Raw genomic sequence first — 21,235 nt, 5'->3', positions numbered from 1 at the left:
GAAGTGGGGAAAGGGAGAGGAGGAAAAGAAAAGGAAAAAGGAAAGGGAGAGAGAAGAAAGGGAGGGAAGAGGAGAGGAAAGGAGAGGAAGAGAGAAGAAAGGAAGAGAGAAGAAGGGGAAGGAAAACAGGAAAGGAAAGAAGGAAGTAGGGAGGGAAGAAGAAAGGAAGGAAGTTAGTTTTCAAATTCACAATCTTTGCAGTATGATCCAAATTGGGACGTTTGGCAACTGACTCAAATTTATGACAGTCGCAGCAGTGATCCGGGGGAATCACGTGATCCCCCTTTGTGACCTTCCGAGTCCATGGGGGGCGGGAAGGAGGCGGCAGATTCACTTAACAACCAGTTTACTCGTTTATCATCCACTGCGCCGGTTGACTTAACCACCGTGGCAAGCAAAGCTGCTTTAAAACAGGGCCAAGCTCACTCACCCGCCTTCCCATCGGTCTGGCTTAGCCACAGAAACGTCCCCCTCCGTTGCGGTCGCAGGTCGAGGACTTTGGCGGTTTTGAAAAATAATGTGTTTTTTTTTTCTTTCCCCTCCCTGTCTTTTTTAGTTTCACACCACAACTGATATTGAGGATGTGTTTGAAGAGAATGTGATTTACAGTATTTCTCTCCGGAAAGTTCTGGTCAATCGCCCAGTTTACGGAGGCATTCAAAGGGTGAGCGGGAGTTTATTTATATTTTACCCTCTTCGGGGTTGGAAAACGCCTTCACTTATGAAGTTTTCTAGATAAGAACCAGGTGTCCAAGATATTTTTTTTTTGCCTCTTCACAAGAACCATTTTCCACTTTACAAACACGAGCCTCCGAAACTGTAACCGGAAAAGGCAGGGAGAAGCCTCCGTGGGGCCTCTCTAGGAATCTCCCGGGAGGAAACCAGGCGGGAAAAGGTGGGGAGAAGCCTCCGTGGGGCCTCTCTAGGAATCTCCTGGGAGGAAACAGGGCTGGAAAAGGCGGGGAGAAGCCTCCGTGGGGCCCCTCTAGGAATGTCCCGGGAAGAAACCGGGCCGGAAAAGGCAGGGAGAAGCCTCCGTGGGGCCTTTCTAGGAATGTCCCAGGAGGAAACCAGGTGGGAAAAGGTGGGGAGAAGCCTCCGTGGGGCCTCTCTAGGAATGTCCCGGGAGGAAACAGGGCCGGAAAAGGCGGGGAGAAGCCTCCGTGGGGCCTCTCTAGGAATGTCCCGGGAGGAAACCGGGACGGAAAAGGCAGGGAGAAGCCTCCGTGGGGCCTCTCTAGGAATCTCTCGGGAGGAAACCAGGCGGGAAAAGGTGGGGAGAAGCCTCCGTGGGGCCTCTTTAGGAATCTCCTGGGAGGAAACAGGGCCGGAAAAGGCGGAGAGAAGCCTCCCTGGGGCCTCAGCTTCAAAATGTTTCAGCAGCTCAGAAGAAATGTTTTTTTTCTGAGAGGTTTGTAATCCCTCTAGGCCAGTGTTTCCCAACCTTGGCAACTTGAAGATATTTGAACTTCAACTCCCAGAATTCCCTAGCTAGCGAATGCTGGCTGGGGAATTCTGGGAGTTGAAGTCCAGATATCTTGAAGTTGCCAAGGTTGGAAAACTCTGCTCTAGGCTCTACGCCACATTGGGTTTTGTAGCTCGTCGTTAGTATCTTATTTATTTATTTATTTATTTATTTATTTATTTATTTATTTATTTATTTATTTATTTATTTATTTATTTATTTATTTATTTATTTATTTATTACTTAGATTTGTATGCCGCCCCTCTCCGAAGACTCAGGGCGGCTCACAACACGTGGAACAAATCATAAGTAATCTGACAAATTTAAAATATTTAAAGATTTAAAAACCCCATATGCTAACAAACACACACACAAGCATACCATGTATAAATTAAACATGCCCAGGGGGAGATGTTTCAGTTCCCCCATGCCTGATGGCAAAGGTGGGTTTTAAGGAGTTTACGGAAGGCAGGGAGAGTAGGGGCAGTTCTAATCTCCGGGGGGAGTTGGTTCCAGAGGGCTGGTGCCACCATAGAGAAGGCTCTTCCCCTGGGGCCCGCCAACCGACATTGTTTAGTTGACGGGACCCGGAGAAGGCCCACTCTGTGGGACCTAATCGGTCGCTGGGATTCGTGCGGCAGAAGGCGGTCTCGGAGATATTCTGGTCCAATGCCATGAAGGGCTTTAAAGGTCATAACCAACACTTTGAATTGTGACCGGAAACTGATCGGCAGCCAATGCAGACTGCGGAGTGATGGTGAAACATGGGCATACCTAGCTAAGCCCATGACTGCTCTCGCAGCTGCATTCTGCACGATCTGAAGTTTCCAAACACTTTTCAAAGGTAGCCCCATGTAGAGAGCGTTGCAGTAGTCGAACCTCGAGGTGATGAGGGCTTGAGTGACTGTGATCAATGAGTCCCGGTCCAGATACGGCCGCAACTGGTGCACCAGGCGAACCTGGGCAAACGGCCCCCTCGCCAGAGCTGAGAGATGTTGTTCTAATGTGAGCTGTGGATCGAGAAGGACGCCCAAGTTGCGGACCCTCTCTGAGGGGGTCAATAATTCCCCCCCCAGGGTGATGGACGGACAGATGGGATTGTCCTTGGGAGGCAGAACCCACAGCCACTCCGTCTTATCCAGGTTGAGCTTGAGTCTGTTGACACCCATCCAGGCCCCAACAGCCTCCAGGCACCGGCACATCACTTCCACCACTTCGCCGACTGGACAAGGGGTGGAGATGTAAAGCTGGGTATCATCCGCATATTGATGAATCACACCTAGCTCATCTTCAATCACACCTAGCTCATATAGAAGAGGTATCATGTGGACTTGTCAAAGCTGTCCCACTCCTGCTCAGACGGTTGTGTCTGGACTAGTTGAGAATTTTGAGTGGATCCCTGCAGATAGAAACACACACACACACACCCTCCCCGACACAAAACACAACCCTAACAAGTGTGGGTTCTCACTCACCTCACTGTTGGTTTGCTTCCCCCCGTGCCGTGTGGGACCCTAAACCGAAAAGGGGGGCAAGTCCTTTGTGCAATCGGACCCCGTAGTGTCCTTGGTTAAGGCAGCCTTTGGAACTCCCCGCCTCATGATTTTCTCCAATCTCCGCAGGGCGAGAATGAGTCAGCCATAAACATCTACGAGACATGCCAAATCCGGACGGTCAAAGCTGGCACCCTGGAGAAGTTGGTGGAATACCTCCTCTTGGGGTTCAAGGCCAAAGACTCGAGCTACCTCTCCATATTCCTATGTACCTACAGGTCCTTTGCCACCACCGAGCAGGTCTTGGATCTCCTGTTTAGCTGGTAATCCTTTTTCCTCCCTCCTCCTTTCCAGACCTGAGCCGTAGCCTCTCTTGTGGGCTGCAGGGGAGCTACCCGAAAGGGTTGGCGTTCTTTTGGGGGCTGCCTTGACCTTCGGCCCCTGGTGGGGGCGGTGGGCTGTCGGATCTTGGAAGGGTTTGAGTTTGGGAAACAGGTAGAAAGCAGGCAAAGCAGTCGGTCCATCCCATCCTTCTTTCCTTCCTTTTATTCTCATCTGTTTCCTTCCTTCCTTCCTTCCTTCCTTCCTTCCTTCCTTCCTTCCTTCCTTCTTGCAATGAAGGATGGATTCCAAAGGTGAACGATAAAAAGGGAAGGGAGGAAAGGAAGGAAGGAAGAGAGAGACCCTTGAAGCATTCTTTCTTTCGTTCTTTCGTTCTTTCTTTCTCTCTCTTCCTTCCTTTCTTTTCCTTCTTTCTCTTCCTTCTTTCATTTCGTTCTTTCTCTTCCTTCTTTTCTTTTCCTTCCTTCCTTCCCTCTTTCTTATTTCCTTCCTTCCTGCCTTCCTCCCCCTTCCCTCTCTCCCTCCCTCTTTTGTTTCTTTCTCTCTCTCTCTTTCTTTCCCTCCTCCTTCTCCTCTCCCACCACCTTTACCAATCTGCCCATCTACCCTTTCATGAAACGTACCTACACTTCAGAAGTATGTTATGATTTGTTCCGTGGAATAAAACGGCTTCCTCTTTTCCTCCAATGCAGTTTATCCTCAAACTGGTCTGACAGGTTACTGTGTTAGCTCCAGCCCCCCAACCCCAACCCCAAATGTTTGCTTACTTGTAGTGTGGGATCTTAATCCGTTCTCGATTTGGCTCGGTCCCCATCTCTCAATCCAAGTTTATCACCCAGGGGTGTGTGTGTAAATATATATAAATATATATTTGTTTATAAATAAATCAATATAAATATATAAATACATAAGACACACAGAGAGATAGAGAGATGATGGCTAGATAGCTAGACAGACAGACAGACAGACAGACAGACAGACAGACAGACAGACAGACAGACAGACAGACGTGGGTTTTGGTGTGTTTGGTTTTTCCCCCCGTGTAATATCGAGAATGTTTTTGGGATGTTTCACTGAGATGACACCCGTCATCTTCAGGCTGATATTTTGGGCTCCATGCTGCTGCAAATAAAGTGACTGTATTCGCAGCAGCACAAAGCCCAAAACATCAGCCTGAAGATGACGGGTGTCATCTCATCGAAACGTCGCAAAAACACCCTGGATCTTACATGGGGAAAAACCCGAACAAACAGTGTTGAAGACAGACAGACAAAGTAAGTTTTGCATAAACAACCTTTTAACCTTTTTTTCTATTTAGGTATGAGAAGATCGGCAACCAACACAATGGAAATACGGAAGAGCGTGCGAAGTTGAAAAAGTAAGCGCCAGTTCGTATTGTCTCACTTTTCAAGTTTCTAGACATCAAGGTGTTTTCCCCAGGGAAGGGAGGGGGGAAACTGCACCACCACGCTCCTCCCAACCCAGGGGGAATCATAGCTTTCAAAGTACACAGGTGTCCTTCCATTTGCCCTTCCAATTGAGCCCCCAATGGGACATTTTTTATAGGGAGTTTTGCCCCATGTTATGACTTTTCTCACTGTAGTTGTTAAGTGGATCTGGCTTCCTTATTGACTTTGCTTCTTCTCCTTCTCCCTCTCCTTCTGCTCCTCCTCTTCCTCCTCCTCCTTCTTCTTTTCTTCCTCCTCCTCCTTTTTTCCTCTTCCTCCTTCTTGTCCTTCTTTTCTTCTTCTTCTCCTTCCTTTCTTCTTCTTCTTCTTCTTCATCTTCTTCTTCTCCTTCTCCTCCTTTTTCTCCCCTTCCTCCTTCTTTTTTCCTTTTCCTCCTCTTCCTTGTCCTTCTTTTCTTCTTCTCCTTCCTTTCTTCTCCTTCCTTTCTTCTTCTTCCTTTCTTCTTCTTCTTCTTCTTCTTCTTCTTCTTCTTCTTCTTCTTCTTCTTCTTCTTCTCCTTCTCCTCCTTTTTCTCCTTCTCCTCCTGCTCCTTCTTCCTCTTCCTCCTCCTCCTTCTTCTTTTCTTCCTCCTCCTCCTTTTTTCCTCTTCCTCCTTCTTGTCCTTCTTTTCTTCTTCTTCTTCTTCTCCTCCTCCTCCTTTTTCTCCTTCTCCTCCTTCTTCTCCCCTTCCTCCTTCTTTTTTCCTCTTCCTCCTCCTCCTTGTCCTTCTTTTCTTCTCCTTCCTTTCTTCTTCATCATCTTCTTCTCCTCCTCCTCCTCCTTCTCCTCCTCCTCCTTTTTCTCCTTCCTCCTTCTCCTGCTCCTTCTTCTCCCCTTCCTCCTTTTTTCCTCTTCCTCCTCCTCCTTGTCCTTCTTTTCTTCTCCTTCCTTTCTTCTCCTTCCTTTCTTCTCCTTCCTTTCTTCTTCATCATCTTCTTCTCCTCCTCCTCCTCCTTCTCCTCCTCCTCCTTTTTCTCCTTCCTCCTCCTCCTGCTCCTTCTTCTCCCCTTCCTCCTTCTTTTTTCCTCTTCCTCCTCCTCCTTGTCCTTCTTTTCTTCTTCTCCTTCCTTTCTTCTCCTTCCTTTCTTCTTCTTCTTCTCCTCCTCCTCCTCCTCCTCCTTTTTCTCCTTCCTCCTCCTCCTGCTCCCTCTTCTCCCCTTTCTCCTTCTTTTTTCCACTTTCTCCTCCTCCTCCTCTCCGCATATCCTCCTAGCGCTGACGATGTTACCGAGTTGGGCCATGAAACACCTGCAAGAAAACCATCAAGTTCAGGGAACCCCAAGGGCCCCCTATTTCGACCCCCCCGAGCAACCCAATTATCCTCTCTTCCATAAACAAAGCTGTCCAAAGTTCTCAGCCTCCTTCTCCCTCTTAATCCCCCAGGACTATGTCGTCCATCCTGGGAGCCTGGATTGACCTGTACCCCGAAGACTTTCAAAGCCCACCGGATTACACCTGCCTTAAGCAGATGATCAGCTACATCGGTCGCTTCATCCCTGGCTCGGATTTGGAGACTCGGGCGCGAATCCTCTACTCCAAGTTCTGGGAGAAAAAGGCCACCCAGACCGTAAATGATGGTGAGCAGCTGAGTAACGACTTCCCCAAATCTGGAGTTGGTTCTCCTAGGGCAGGGACGGTGAACCTTTGTTCCCTCGGGTGCCGAAAGAGCGTGGGTGCGTGCCCCAGTGCCCAGACTCATCACTCAATGCCCGGGGAGGGCGAAAACAGCTTCCCCGGCCCCCTGCTGGGTCCAGGAGACTAGAATAATAATATAAAAAAGACAAATCGAGAGAACAAGCCAATTTCAAACTTTTCTCACCTCCCACTTGATATAGCCTATTTGTTTACTGCCAAATCTTTTATAGTTATAGTTTATAGTTTATTAGATTTGTATGCCGTCCCCTCTCCGAAGACTCGGGGCGGCTCACAACATAGATTAGATTACATTAGTTTTATTGGATTTATATGCCGCCCCTCTCCGCAAACTCGGGGCGGCTCACAACAATAGTAAAAACAATGCATAGTAACAAATCCAACGCCCACCAATCCAATTACAATTTTAAGTTAAGTTAAAAAACTTAACTGTTCGTCTGTTGCTTGATGCCTTTTTTGGTTTTTTTTGCTGCTGCAGATTGGCCAATTCCCAGAAGCCTACAGGGAGTGGAGGGCGAGATTTGCTTGACCGACGTCAAGTTCGAATTCCAGTCTTTTTCTATATATATGATTGCTGAGCAGTTGACCCGGATGGATGCTGTAAGTCCAGCGGCAACTGAAACCAGAGATATTCATTTAAAAAAAAAAAATTAAAAATAGACTTTACTTAAACACACAAAATGCAAACAACAAAACACACACACACACACAAGAGAATAGACATTAAGTAATATATATAAAGATAGTAAGTAAAAAGAAGAGAACTAGATGAGAGGGAGAGAATGTATATGATATATGAGATAAAGGAAAGACAATTGGACAGGGGACGTTAGGCACACCAGTGCACCTATGTACGCCCCTTACTGGCCTCTTAGGAACCTGGAGAGGTCAGTCATGGAGAGTCTAAGGGAGAAGTGTTGGGGGTTAGGGGTTGACACTATTGAGTCCGGTAATGAGTTCCACGCTTCGACAACTCGATTGTTAAAGTCATGTTTTTTACAGTCAAGTTTAGAGCGGTTAATATTAAGTTTGAATCTGTTGCGTGCTCTTGTGTTGTTGCGGTTGAAGCTGAAGTAGTCGTTGACCGGAAGGACGTTGCAGCATATGATCTTGTGGGCAATACTTAAATCGTGTTTTAGGCGCCACAGTTCTAAGCTTTCAAGACCCAGGATAGTTAGTCTCTTTCCGTAGGGTCTTCTGTTTCGAGTGGAGGAGTGAAGGGCTCTTCTGGTGAAATATCTTTGGACGCTTTCGAGAGTGTTGATGTCCGAGATGTGGTATGGGTTCCAGACAGATGAGCTGTATTCGAGGATGGGTCTGGCAAACGTTTTGTAGGCTCTAGTCAGTAGTGTGAGATTGCCTTCATCGGGTAGTGTTGTGATTCAGTCTGAGGCTCCTCAGGAAACGGCTGGACCTCTGCCGGCTCCATGCTCAGAGGGGGAGGACGAGGAACAGGAGGAGGAGGAGGAAGCCCAGGCAGACGGGGAGGAGGAATGTCAGGCCGAGGAAGAGGGAGAACAGCCTGAGACCCCCGGGGTGGAGCTCTCCCCAGCGAGTAGCCTGGAGTCCTTAGATGAGAACGCACAAGCCATCATCGATCTCAGGCAGAGAAGAGCAACACAACGAAGGGGACAATTAGCCAGGTATTTCCATCCCTAATAGGCAACAGCTGGGTTTGGGTGTGGTTCTCCCCAGAAAGGCTGAAAAGGCAGGCCCGCCCTTCCTGTATTGTGGAGAATTATCGTTTTGGAGTCCTGTGACCTGGCTGCGATCTTTGGCGTCTCTGATTCTGTCTTGTGGCCTTGAGGGCTGAAACCATTGGGGGGAAGCATGGGTTTTATTCTCTACAGTGATGTGTGTGCCAGCAAGAAGCCTGTTGTATTGTCTGGCCGTCGTGACTTTTCTGTGAAGCCTCCTAGCATCCCAGTTTGTAAGAACAGTTTTTTCTCTGTGTTTGTTTTCACAAATATAAAGTGACTTTGCTTTTTACCAGCCTGTCTGGCTGCTTTTTTCAGTTGGTGTTGACGTCTGGGGGCACCCAGACAGAACAGGTAGCCCCACTCTCTTTTCCTGGGATTTGAACCTGGATTTGAATATTTATATATAAGTCCCGGCGGTCCTCGCATCCGTGCCTCCTTCCTTTGAAGTGATCCCTAACCTTTTCCCCCTCCCCCCTGACGCAGGACCTCTTTATGAAAGTGGTTCCTTATCACTGCCTGGGCTCCATCTGGTCCCAGCGGGACAAGGAAGGGAAGGAGCATTTGGCCCCCACCATCCGGGCCACCATCGCCCAGTTCAACACCGTCACCAATTGCGTCATCGTCACCTGCCTGAAGGACAAGACGCTGAAGCCCCAGGAGAGAGCCAAAGTGCTAGAGCGCTGGATCGAAATCGCCCAGGTACGTTACAGGATCCAACGGGCTCCCCTCTCTCTTTTCCCCACTTCGAGTCTCCTGCTCTGCGTTGGGCGCCGTAGTTCGGTGCAGCAAAAAACCCCTACTCCCTGCGGGAAAAACCCACCACCATCTTCCCTCGGGGTCACGCGCCCCTCTGGCATCGCGCCACGCCAGAGAGACCCATGTCACTATTGGAGAAGCACCGCCGTAGACATAAGACATCGATCCGAGCAGCTGATTGGCACCTGTCGTTTTTTCCAAACCACCCCCCCTCCCCTCTGCAGTCATGCCGAATCCTGAAGAACTCTTCTTCCCTCCATGCCATCGTTTCCGCCCTCCAGAGCTACGCCATTCATAGGCTGAAGAAAACCTGGGATGAAGTATCGCGGTGAGTCCAGAGAAGAGGACAAGGCCCTGCAGATGAGCGCCTGTTATCCCCTTACCGGTCTTCATGCCAACGCTTCCCAAATTTATTTACTTATTTGCGATTTACTTATTTATTTATTTACTTACTTATTTATTTCATTTATTTATTAGATTTGTATGCCGCCCCTTTCCGAAGCCTCTGTGGGGCCTCCCCTAGGAATCTCTTGGGAGGAAACAGGGCTGGAAAAGTCGGGGAGAAGCCTCCGTGGGGCCTCCCTAGGAATCTCCTGGGAGGGAACAGGGCCGGAAAAGTCAGGGAGAAGCCTCTGTGGGGCCTCCCTAGGAATCTCCTGGGAGGGAAAAGGGCCGGAAAAGGCGGGGAGAAGCCTCCGTGGGGCCTCTCCAGGAATCTCCTGGGAGGAAACATGGCCGGAAAAGTCAGGGAGAAGCCTCCGTGGGGCCTCTCTAGGAATCTCCTGGGAGGAAACAGGGCGTCCACCCTCCCTGTGGTTTCCCCAATTGCACGCATTATTTGCCTTGACATTGATTCCTTTGGCGAAAAATTGCTTCTTCTTACAAACGTTTCTACTTAAGAACTTGGTCACAGAATGAATTAAGTTCGTAAGTAGAGGCGCATAGACTGCATAGACAAATGAAACACGCCAAATTCCATATAACATCAACGTATGCACCCAACCTGACCAAAACCTCAACCGTTAATATTAATTGTTAATATAATTAATTGTAATATTAACTCTTCCTTCCTTTCGCAGGGAAAGCCGCCGCGTCTTCCGCGAATTATCTGAAATCTTTTCGGACGATAACAATTATTCATTGAGCAGGGAGCTGCTTATTAAGGTAAAGGTCCCTCGGTTAGAATTGGTGTTTTCTCCGGAAAGTGGGGAAAAGAACGGCTTGACCAGACCCTCAGAGGGTCGGGGCCGCCACAGAGAAGGCTCTTCCCCTGGGTCCCGCCAGACGACATTGTTTCGTCGACGGAACCCGGAGAAGGCCAACTCTGTGGGACCTAATCTGTCGCTGCGGCTCGTGCGGCAGAAGGCGGTCCCGGAGGTATGAATGGGTTTTGCCTCCGATTTCTGGTCCAGAGCTGGTTCCATTCACCGTGACTTCTCTTTCAAACCCCACTTTCAGGAAGGGACCTCCAAATTTGCCACCCTGGAGATCCACTCCAAAACTGATCTGAAGCGCCTGCAGCATCAAGAAGAAATGGTGAGGACGCAGGAATCTCATTTAATTTATTTTAATTTATTTTATTTATTTCACTTCTAAGCCCGCCCAATTCCGAGTGGACTCTGGAGGGCGTGCAGTCGTAGGCAATAACAAAAGAGTAAAATACACTGCTCCAAAGAGTAAAGGGGACACTTAAACAACACAATATAACTCCAAGCAAGTGAAACTTCTGTCTGGAACTGGGGAAGCATCTCGGGGTAGAAGGGAAACGTCTTTCGAGGCGGAACAAAAATGCAGCTGCCTTTTGCGAAAGCACCGTTGGGACAGCCGTGGTTTGGACTGACCGAGGATGTCCCTTTTTTTGCTGTTTCTCCTGCCTCCATTCCTCTTCCTAATTTTCCCTTTTTCCATTCCAGGGTGTAATGCAAAGCACCATTCCTTACCTGGGCACCTTCTTGACTGACCTGGTGATGCTGGACACCTTCATGAAGGATAAATTGGAGGTAGGTTCTCCTCCTAGCCTGGGCGGCTTATAAACCAAATATTATTTGACTGAAAGAGTAGTAGATCCTTGGAACAAACTTCCAGCAGACGTGGTAGATAAATCCACAGTAATTGAATTTAAACATGCCTGGGATAAACATATATCCATCCTAAGATAAAATACAGAAAATAGTATAAGGGCAGACTAGATGGACCAGGAGGTCTTTTTCTGCCGTCAGACTTCTATGTTTCTATGTTTCTATGTTTCTATAATTAAATTAAATTAAATGAATTAAGATCGTTCTGGTTGCCTGTCAGATTCCTCATCGTCGAAACGTATTTTACTTGACTTGAACGCCTTAAAAAAAAAAAAGTCTAGCCTCTGGTTGCAAATAAATACATCGCGATCCTTGCTATCTTTGCTGAGTCTGCTTTGCATCCAAATCTAATAAACTATTATTATTATTATTATTATTATTATTATTATTATTATTATTATTATTATTCAGAACATGGAATGTTAAGGATCTGGGTTCTTTCTTTCTTTTTTAGGGAAATCTAATCAACTTTGAGAAAAGAAGAAAGGTCAGTCATTTGCAATTATTCCCGGATTTACGACCACGATCGAGCACTCAAAATTCCTGCTGCTAAACGAGACACTTGAGTGCTTTTTTAAAAAACCCTTTGTACAATCTTTCTTGCCACGGGCGTTAAGCGAATCCCAGATAGTAACAACGTTGTAAAGTAAACCTGTCTGCCCCATTGATATTGCTTGTCATCTGGGCCACTAAATGAATTGTCATTAGCCAAAGAACCCCCTGTATTATAATTAATAATTTAATAATAATTTATTGGATTTGTATGCCACCCCTCTCCGCAGACTCGGGGCGGCTAACAGCAATAATAAACACAACATGTACAATCCAATAATAAAAAAACAACTAAAAACCCCTATTATAAAACCAAATATACACACAAACTTACCATGCATAACTTGTAATGGCCTAGGGGGAAGAGCTATCTCAACTCCCCCATGCCTGGCGGTATAAATGAGTCTTGAGTAGTTTACAAAAGACAGGGAGGGTGGGGGCAGCTCTAATCTCCGGGGGGGGGGAGTTGGTTCCAGAGGACCGGGGCCGCCACAGAGAAGGCTCTTCCCCTGGGGCCCGCCAAACGACATTGTTTAGTCGACGGGACCCGGAGAAGGCTAACTCTGTGGGACCTTATCGGCCACTGGGATTTGTGCGGTTATCTCGAGAAAGAGGAAGGCAGCAGTTCAAAGTCAGAAATTTGGAATGACCTCTTCGCCAAAGTGATGCTGGCTTTGATTGGCGGGCGGAAATTTTCAGTAGTTTGGAGAACCGGTAGTGGAAATTTTGAGTAGCTCGGACAACGTAAATACCACTTTTGGTCGGCCCTGCCCTCATCTATTCTCTGCCTCCCGATTCCCAGCTGGTTGGGAGGAAATGGGGAGTTTGTAGCATCCGTTCCCTGCTAGGCCCACAGCATCGGCAGTTAAAAAATTTGAAACCCACCGCTATTTTCTCCCCCTTTAAACGCAAACACGCCCAAACATCTTGGTTGCTCCCTGCAGGAGTTTGAAGTCATTGCCCAGATCAAGTTGCTCCAGTCGGCTTGTAATAATTACAACTTCATTGAGAACAATCATTTCAAGACTTGGTTTCAGGAATTGGAACAGCTAAGTGAAGCCGAGAGGTAAGAAGAGGGCTCCGTTCTTCTCCCGGGCTGCAAATAGCGGTTGTATTATTTTTAAAATTGTTTTATATATATGAATGGATAGATGTGTGTGTGAGTTAAGGCTTTTTTGTTTTTATTGCTAGTATTTTTATTGCTAGTATTGCTGTCAGCCACTCAGAGTCCATTTTGGACATGGGCAATAAACAAGTCACAAAAGAAAGAAAGAAAAAAGAAAGGAAAGAAGGAAGGAAAGAAAGAAGGAAAGAAAGAAGGAAGGAAAGAAAGAAAGAAGGAAAGAAAGAAGGAAGGAAAGAAAGAATGAAAGAAAGAAAAGAATTAAAGAAAGAAGGAAGGAAGGAAAGAAAGAAAGAAGGAAAGAAAGAAAGAAGGAAAGAAAGAAGGAAGGAAAGAAAGAAGGAAAGAAAGAAAAGAAAGAAGAAAGAAAAAAGGAAAGAAAGAAGAAAGAAGGAAAGAAAGAGGGAAGGAAAGAAAGGAAAGAAAGAAAGAAGGAAAGAAAGAAAGGAAAGAAAGAAAGAAAGAAAGAAAGAAGAAAGAAAATAAATTTAGGACTTCTTGTCAAGCCAAGAAATATTTTTCTTTCTTTGTATCCTGCCTGATTATTTTTGCAAATTAAGGCTGTGAACAGACCCAACACACCTTCCGCCTCTTATTTGTCCCACAACAACACGTTGAGTTGGGTTGAACTGAAGGAGAGGGATTGACCCAAAATCAAGAGAGCTGGCTTGCGTTCATAAGGCAGGGCTAGAACTCCCCGTCTCCTGGTGATTGGTCCAAACTCGCCCGGTTGGCTTTCCTGCCTAAGGCAGAACTCAACACCTCCTGGTGATTAGTTTTCTTTCATGCCTAAGGCAGGACTTGAACTCCCCATCTTCAGCTTTCTAGCCTGATGCCTTCCGCACTAGACCAAGTCTCCTGGAAGTGGCCCCGGTGCTCACTGTCCTCTCTTGCTTTTTGGTTTTCAGCTACAGCTTTTCGTGCGGTATCGAACCCTTGTCGGAAACGGCCAACAACACTGTGAAAGCCTTTAAGACCACGGGCAGCGTTAAGCCAATCAGCGAGTAAGTGGGAAGGAAGGAGGGTCTTCAACACAGGAGGGCAGCTGCCCCACCTGGTACTGCTGGAAACACGGGACCTGTTGAAAGGAGGCTTCTTCCTTCCTTCCTTCCTTCCTTCCTTCCTTCCTTCCTTCCAATTCTCATCTCCTTCCTTCTCATTCCCATCTCCTTCCTTCCTTCCTTCTAATTCCCATCTCCTTCCTTCTCATTCCCATCTCCTTCCTTCTCATTCCCATCTCCTTCCTTCTAATTCCCATCTCCTTCCTTCTCATTCCCATCTCCTTCCTTCCCATCCCCTTCCTTCCTTCCTTCCTTCTAATTCTCATCTCCTTCCTTCTCCTTCCCATCTCCTTCCTTCCTTCCCTCCCTGCAATCTATTACAGGAACATGCTCCCCACTTCTCCCGACTTTTATTTATTCTATTTTTTTAAAAAAAATTCAATTCGTATGCTCCCTAGGGATTCTAGGTGGCTCCCAACCAGAAATAAAACATGCAAATAATATTAAAACCCCCTAAAACAATTTTTTTAAAAAACCCAGTCAAATCCCAAGAGTTAAAAACCACGCCCGTCATTTATGGCTGGACTTCTTTTCTCCCCGCAGCCGCCCGTCCCCTAATGGCGACGCCTGTGCCAGGAGCAGCTCTCGCTTCAATTGGGTCAATTCTGTCGGCAGCTCGTTAGCCTGTACCAGCAACTCTATCCTGGAAGAGATGAAGCCCATCGATGAGTCCGAGTTGCCTGATTGGGTCCAGGAGAAAAAGGTACAGGACCCTGCCTCCCTGGGGGGATGGCAAGGGGGTCCCATTTCAAGGGGGGTGAGCATAAGAGGGCTTTGATGCGTGGGGGTGGTAGTTTAGAGCAACCAGGGTAATGAGAACGCGGAGATGATGGTCTTCTTGGTGCTTTGAGAAGATACGATGGGCCAGAAGTCGCATGGGGTAGGAGATAATAGAAGATGTTTGGCCCTAGCATTGTAGACTTATATACCGCTTTGTGGTGCTTTACAGCCCTCTCTAAACAGTTTTTACAGAGGGTCAGCGTAATTGCCCCCAACCATCTGGGTCCTCATTTGACCCCCTTAGAAGGATGGAAGGCTGAGTCAACCTTGAGCCTGGTGAGGATTGAAGTGCTGGCAGTGGGAAGGAAGGGAAGGGAAGGAAGGAAGGAAGGAAGGAAGGAAGGAAGGAAGGAAGGAAGGGCAATAGCACTGAGATTTATAGACCCTAGTGCTCTTACAGCCATCTCTAAGCGGTTTAGAGAACCAGCCTCTTGCCCCCAACAATCTGGGTCCTCATTTGACCCACCTCGGAAGGATGGAAGGCTGAGTCAACTTTGAGCCTACTGAGATTCGATCTGCCAAACGGCTGGCAGCCAGTGATCAGCAGAAGTAGCTTGCAGTACTGCACTTGCCACCGAGGTGCAACATTTAGAGACCGTTTGGAGAGTCCATCTCCAAAACTATCTGATTTGGCCTGTCAGTCACCAGCCCCTCCCGCAGCCAAACCAGAGGAGGAGGTGGGAGAGTCAGGTCAGCATCAGGGCAAAGTGAGAGGGAATGGAGCTGGCACAGGGAGAGAGAGGGGGGGCAGGGGGGGAGATGAAGAGAGAGGGGGAGAGGGGGATGGAAGGAGAGAAGGAGGGAGAGAGGGAGTGGAGAGAGAGATGAAAAGAGTGGGAGAGAGGGAGAGGGGGATAGAAGGAGAGAGAAGGAGGGAGAGATGGAGAGGTGGGAGAGAGAGATAAAGAGACAGAGGGGGGAAGAGAGAGGAAGAGAGAGAGGGAGGGGGAGAGATATGAAGAGAGAGAGGGAGAGAGAGATGAAGAGAGTGTGGGAGAGGGGGATAGAAGGAGAGAGGAGGAGGGAGAGAGTGAGATGAAGAGAGAGATGAAGAGAGAGTGGGAGAGAGGGAGAGGGTGGAGAGAAAGATGAAGAGAGAGAGAGGGAGGGGGGAGAGAGAGAAGTAGGGAGAGGGAGGGAGGGAGGGGCAAAGCCTGGGCTGTCCATCAGCTCTCAGACGGACAAAAGCCCCCAGTTCTGGAAATGGCGAATGAGCAAGAGGAACAGCTGGGTCCTGTGCCTGATACACAGAAAGCAGAGGAGAGGAGAGCAGTGGAAATCTATGAGCTGGTCCTCGGGACAGAAAAGCCACCGCTGCTAGCGAAATCCCTACCGTAGCCCTGGGGATAAAAAGCAGCAGTGATTAAATGTAGCAGATAACTATTCATCTTCCGGACAGATTTGTTAAAATGCAGAGAGAGAAACATTTTTTGCCGAATCTTGAGTTCAGGGGGGTTGGCCGTGTTTGGGGAACTACGTCAGAAGGCCACCTTCTCAACGTCTTCCTTTGGACCATGGTGGGGTCCCTGTTGTCGTAAGCACCCCAAAGATGTCTCCCAGCGAGGACAAAGGATAAGATAGGCAGATCTCATTGATTGGATAGTCAACGTCGTCTTTCCGTTTCTCTAGGACGGGGAATCTCCCTCAACCTCCTCCGTGGATACATCGGGTCTCGGCTCAAGTTCAAGCCACGAATCCTCCCAGCCGGCGACGTTAGCCGTTGCACAACAAACGTTCGTCTCGACCATTGCCGGCAAAACCTTCTCGTTGCCTTTGTCCAAGCAGCAGTCCAACGATTGTTGTATCATCCGAGTCAAATTGGGGACGGATAATGGAAACATGTATCAAAGTATTTTGGTAGGTCTTCTGTCGTGCGCCGTAGCCAGTCGGCAATTAGCCCCGAATTAAAACTCAAAAAACAAAGGTTCCAATGGAACAAGACCGTGCCCAGGTGGCCCCAGTTTATCAGGCTCAAGAGGGCCTGCGAGCCCACCACAACATTAGGTGCCCCAAAGCTTTGCTGGAGGCGAGAAGGTTGGGATAATAATCTCGTCTCTGTCTGTAGATGAGACTTGAACCTAATGAGCATCGGTGTGGAACCGCACCTAGTGAAAATCGTGTCTTTTTTGCACAACCACAGAGACACGGCCTCTTGCTGTTCTCAAGATAATGTTTGTGCTCGGAGTTAAGCTGTGGTGGCCTTTCATGACCCAACTGGGTAACTTCATCAGTGTTAGAAGGGAATGGGACTTTGTTAAGATTCACAGAAGCTCTGAGCTTACTGGTTCTCTTGCAGATGTTTCATGGCCCAACTAGGGAACAACATCAGTGCTAGAGGGAGTGAGATTGGGAGGAGGAGGAGGACTGGAGGGGTCCTTGGTGCTCTCTGAGCTTGGTGGATTTCTTTCAGACATTTTGCGACCCAACTGGGTAACATCATCAGCGCAACTATTAGAGAGCATAGCGACCGCCTTAACGGTGGAATGAAGGGAACTTGGCTTGGCTTCACTCTGGGCCTTTTTAAAATACCTCTCTTCCAGGTGAGCAACCAGGAAAAAGCCCCAGCGGTGATTCGTAAAGCTATGGACAAACACAACCTGGACGAAGATAAGCCAGAGAATTATGAACTTTCCCAGATCATCTCAAAGAAGAGAGGTACTGAAAGTTGCGTATTGGATTCTCCGATTTTATTTTAGCGCTATTTATTTACTGTGTAGATTAATTGTATGTCCAGTTTGGAGGTCTTACCTACAAAAAGATGTGGATCAAATTGAACGGGTCCAAAGACGGGCTACAAAAATGGTGGGAAGGTCTTAAGCATAAAACTTATCAGGAAAGACTATCTATCTATCTATCTATCTATCTATCTATCTATCTATCTATCTAATCTATCTAATCTATCTATCTATCTATCTATCTAATCTATCTAATCTATCTATCTATCTATCTATCTAATCTATCTATCTAATCTATCTATCTATCTATCTATCTAATCTATCTAATCTATCTATCTATCTATCTATCTATCTATCTAATCTATCTAATCTATCTATCTATCTATCTATCTATCTAATCTATCTAATCTATCTATCTATCTATCTATCTAATCTATCTAATCTATCTATCTAATCTATCTATCTATCTATCTATCTATCTAATCTATCTATCTATCTATCTATCTAATCTATCTAATCTATCTATCTATCTATCTATCTAATCTATCTAATCTATCTATCTATCTATCTATCTAATCTATCTATCTAATCTATCTATCTATCTATCTAATCTATCTAATCTATCTATCTATCTATCTAATCTATCTAATCTATCTTTCTATCTATCTATCTATCTATCTATCTATCTATCTATCTAATCTATCTAATCTATTTTATCTACCTATCTATCTAATCTATCTATCTATCTATCTAATCTATCTATCTATCTATCTTATCTATCTATCTATCTATCTATCTATCTATCTATCTAATCTATCTATCTAATCTATCTATCTATCTATCTAATCTATCTATCTATCTATCTAATCTATCTAATCTATCTATCTATCTATCTATCTATCTATCTAATCTATCTAATCTATTTTATCTATCTATCTATCTAATCTATCTATCTATCTATCTATCTATCTATCTAATCTATCTATCTATCTATCTTATCTATCTATCTATCTATCTATCTATCTATCTATCTACCTACCTATCTATCTATCTATTAATTAGTTCAACTTCTATGCTGCCCAATCCGACTCAGTGCAGCTTACAACAGTATAAAATACAACAATAAAAAAGAAGAAGTCAAACATAAAACTGAATGATAAAACCATTAATTAAAACCCTAATAACCTAAAAAAAATGAACCCAACATGCGTACTAAACATATAATTAATGAACTCCATCTGTCTAGTCTGCAGGACAGAAGGGAAAGAGGGGACACGATCGAAACATTTAAATATGTCCAAGGGTTAAATAAGGTTCAGGAGGGAAGTGTTCTTAATAGGAGAGTGGACACAAGAACAAGGGGGCACAATCTGAAGTTAGTTGGGGTTAGTCTGAAGCAACGTGAGAAAATATTATTTGACTGAAAGAGTAGTAGATCATTGGAACAAACTTCCAACTCCCCCCAGATATCAGAGTTGCCCCCACCCTCCTTGCCTTTCGTAAGCTCCTTAAAACCCACCTCTGTCGTCAGGCATGGGGGAATTGAGACTTTCCCTCCCCCTAGGCTTATAAAATTTATGCATGGTATGTTAGTATGTATGATTGGTTTCTAAATTGGGGTTTTAAATTAACTTAAACTTAAATATTAGATTTGTTTACATTGTATTATTGCTGCTGTGAGCCGCCCCGAGTCTGCGGAGAGGGTCGGCATACAAATCTGATGAATAAATAATAAATAATAAAATAAATAAGCAGACGTGGTTGGTAAATCCACAGTCACTGAATTGAAACATGCCTGAGATAAACATAGATCCATCCTAAGATAAAATACAGGAAGTCGTATCAGGGCAGACTAGATGGACCAGGAGGTCTTTTCCTGCCGTCAACAGTGTTCCCTCTAATTTTTTGGGGGGTGGGCGGAATAGTATAGTGTCTGAGCGGCAGTCCCTTTGGGACTGGGCAGCACAGAAATAATAAATAAACATACAAACAAACAAATAAAAAACCCACCCTGTTTTGCCTCAGAGATTTTCAAAATAAAATACTGTACAGTACTGTGTGTCTATAACAGTGAGCTCATAATAGGGCAACTCTATCAATATCAAAATGCCACTTAAATAGTTGAGCTAGTTTCAAACTAGATTTTGATTTTCTTTCTCTCTTCCTTACTCCCATTCTGTTTCTCTCTCTTCCTCTCTCTCTCCTTCCCTCTCACTCTTTCCCTCTCGGCTTCTGGGCAGGTTTGGAAAACTCTGAGTTGATGATGATTTTTAAGTGAGCGATTGCTCACTGCTCAGCTTAGAGGGAACTATGGCCGTCAATCTTCTAGGTTTCTATAAATGCTAATGCTATTGCTGCTGGGGCTAGGGTTAGCGATGTGGAGTAGGGAATCATTTCTTTTTTCTTTCTCCCTCTTCCCCCTAGAGTTCGTCATCCCCAACAATGCCAACGTTTTCTATGCCATGAAGCCAAAGGGCACTTGCAACTTCATCCTCAAGAAGCGCGTCCCCGGCCGGGTGACCGCCATGAAGCAAGACTCCAGCTTCACGCTTCCCAGGATGAAGAAGAGGGGCTGGAAGATCGCCAAAGGCATCTTCTAATCCCCCTCCCCCTGACGCCAGGTTGCGCTCCCGCACACACACACAAAAGCACCCCGGGGCCTTTCCATCTTTTTTTGTTGTTGTTGTTGTTGTACTGTTGTATTGTTTATTCCCTTTTTTAAATGTAAATAACTAATAAAGTATTTTTCAAAATAAATAAATAAAACCATTGCTTTCTTTCCAAAACAGGAGCTTTGATTTCTTGTGGATTCAAAGGAAGCTTTCTCTTTGTAGACTTCTGTGCTAATTGGGTCAATGCACATGCTATTTATTGCCCATAAAGGGTACATTAAATCATTCCCAGTCGCTTTATTTAAACTCAAGCAGGAAAGGGAAGAAAGAAATTACTACACTATATATAAAAAAACCCATAAAACAAACCAAGGGTAAGAGTAAAAAGGTAAAGGAACGACAACATTTGCATTGTAGCAGTGAGAGAGCATCTGGATCAGAGCCAGCTGTAGTCTAAGCAATCCATTAGGATGGGAAAGGGATAAGGAAACACGGACAGGGATAGTTGTAAGTCTCAGGCAATCAGGAGCAAAGGGTGCTTTCAGTCTCCTTTTAAATCAGGCGCTTCTAATATTGCTGCTGAATTTCTTGAACTTGGAGAGGAGGGGTTACATTCGGCCCATGCAAAAATTCAGAGACGCTTTCTCTCTCGCCATGCTGGCCTACTAGGGATTTCAGCAATGTTCTGGGGAGCGTTTGTTCCTGGCAAAGGGATTGTATTGTTCAGGACTCGTACAATAGTGCCAGGAGCCTCCGATAAGTCCCGAAAAGAGGTGCCGCTCAACCCATACAGGGTGGAAGCTTGGGTTAATTGGAGCTCTTCACGGACTGTATCCAGCTCAGCTTTCAACATGGTACAGCCCACACAGGGGGGTAGCATCCTGGAACCGGCCCCACCGTCTTGGGCTGTGTCACCACTGCTATTTCCACTCTAGGGAGAATCCAGTAAAATCTCAATGCTGTCACTAAAGGAAGGTCTGTCTACGTCAGGAGACCCATGGCCATCGTGGCCCGGTTGGGGGCTGGACCCAGTTGCATCCTTGCCAAAAGCCAGCTGAGACGACCCAAGACTAGCCGATGCTTTCTGCTCCGGCAGAATCCCGTTCACGGCTTCGGAAACTCGCCCCCTGCCTTTAACCTTAGCTTCTTTTTCCGTCTGGTTTTCCCCGGCCACTTTATAACTGGGAACGGACCTTCCGTGCCCCTTGGCTTTCCCATCTTTCTTTCCCGGCACAGAGGTGGGCATTTCTTTGGCTTTCTTTCTAGTTTCGGCCATTTCTTGCTCTTCTACGCTATTGTTCAGCTTCATCTGCTTGGCAGCCGCCCCACCGTGTTCGCCATCCTGTTTGGGCAGAATCTGCTCCTTCGGGTCTGATCTGGCTCTCTTCCTCAGCTGGAGATGTGTTTCTGTACCTAATAAGCCAACCTTCCTAGGATTTTCTCGATTGTCTTTTATGCAAAGTTGTCTCTGATCCACAGTCAAGTCTTCTTGAGGAG

At 46.2% G+C, this 21,235-nt stretch overlaps 1 protein-coding gene across 1 annotated transcript; it reads left to right on the top strand.

Annotated features, from left to right (window-relative positions):
• Positions 1–561: 561 nt before the first annotated feature.
• On the top strand, positions 562–19,892 carry LOC139155983 (ral guanine nucleotide dissociation stimulator-like). Its single transcript, XM_070731365.1, has 17 exons — positions 562–664; positions 3,088–3,281; positions 4,619–4,678; positions 6,132–6,325; positions 6,880–7,001; positions 8,585–8,800; positions 9,082–9,185; positions 9,937–10,021; positions 10,316–10,393; positions 10,771–10,857; positions 11,390–11,422; positions 12,432–12,553; positions 13,519–13,614; positions 14,215–14,374; positions 16,081–16,308; positions 16,992–17,106; positions 19,551–19,892. The coding sequence occupies exons 4-17, from the start codon at positions 6,136–6,138 to the stop codon at positions 19,724–19,726; spliced, it is 1,812 nt and encodes a 603-aa protein (XP_070587466.1). The 5' UTR covers positions 562–664; positions 3,088–3,281; positions 4,619–4,678; positions 6,132–6,135; the 3' UTR covers positions 19,727–19,892.
• The last annotated feature ends 1,343 nt before the right edge of the window (positions 19,893–21,235 follow it).

This window comes from Erythrolamprus reginae, unplaced genomic scaffold (assembly GCF_031021105.1).
Source record: "Erythrolamprus reginae isolate rEryReg1 unplaced genomic scaffold, rEryReg1.hap1 scaffold_193, whole genome shotgun sequence".
NCBI lineage: Eukaryota > Metazoa > Chordata > Lepidosauria > Squamata > Dipsadidae > Erythrolamprus > Erythrolamprus reginae.
The sequence above is the reverse complement of the archived record's forward strand: the minus strand, read 5'-3'. Positions and strand labels throughout refer to the sequence as shown.

What these genes read in the sequence shown, in the direction of transcription:
- LOC139155983 (XM_070731365.1), top strand. Translation starts at nt 6,136, where the DNA reads ATGTCGTCCATCCTGGGAGCCTGGATTGACCTGTACCCCGAAGACTTT. An exon ending in GCAGGGAGCTGCTTATTAAG is followed by an intron (nt 10,022 to 10,315) that starts GTAAAGGTCCCT and finishes CCCCACTTTCAG; the next exon opens with GAAGGGACCTCCAAATTTGC. An exon ending in GATCATCTCAAAGAAGAGAG is followed by an intron (nt 17,107 to 19,550) that starts GTACTGAAAGTT and finishes TCTTCCCCCTAG; the next exon opens with AGTTCGTCATCCCCAACAAT.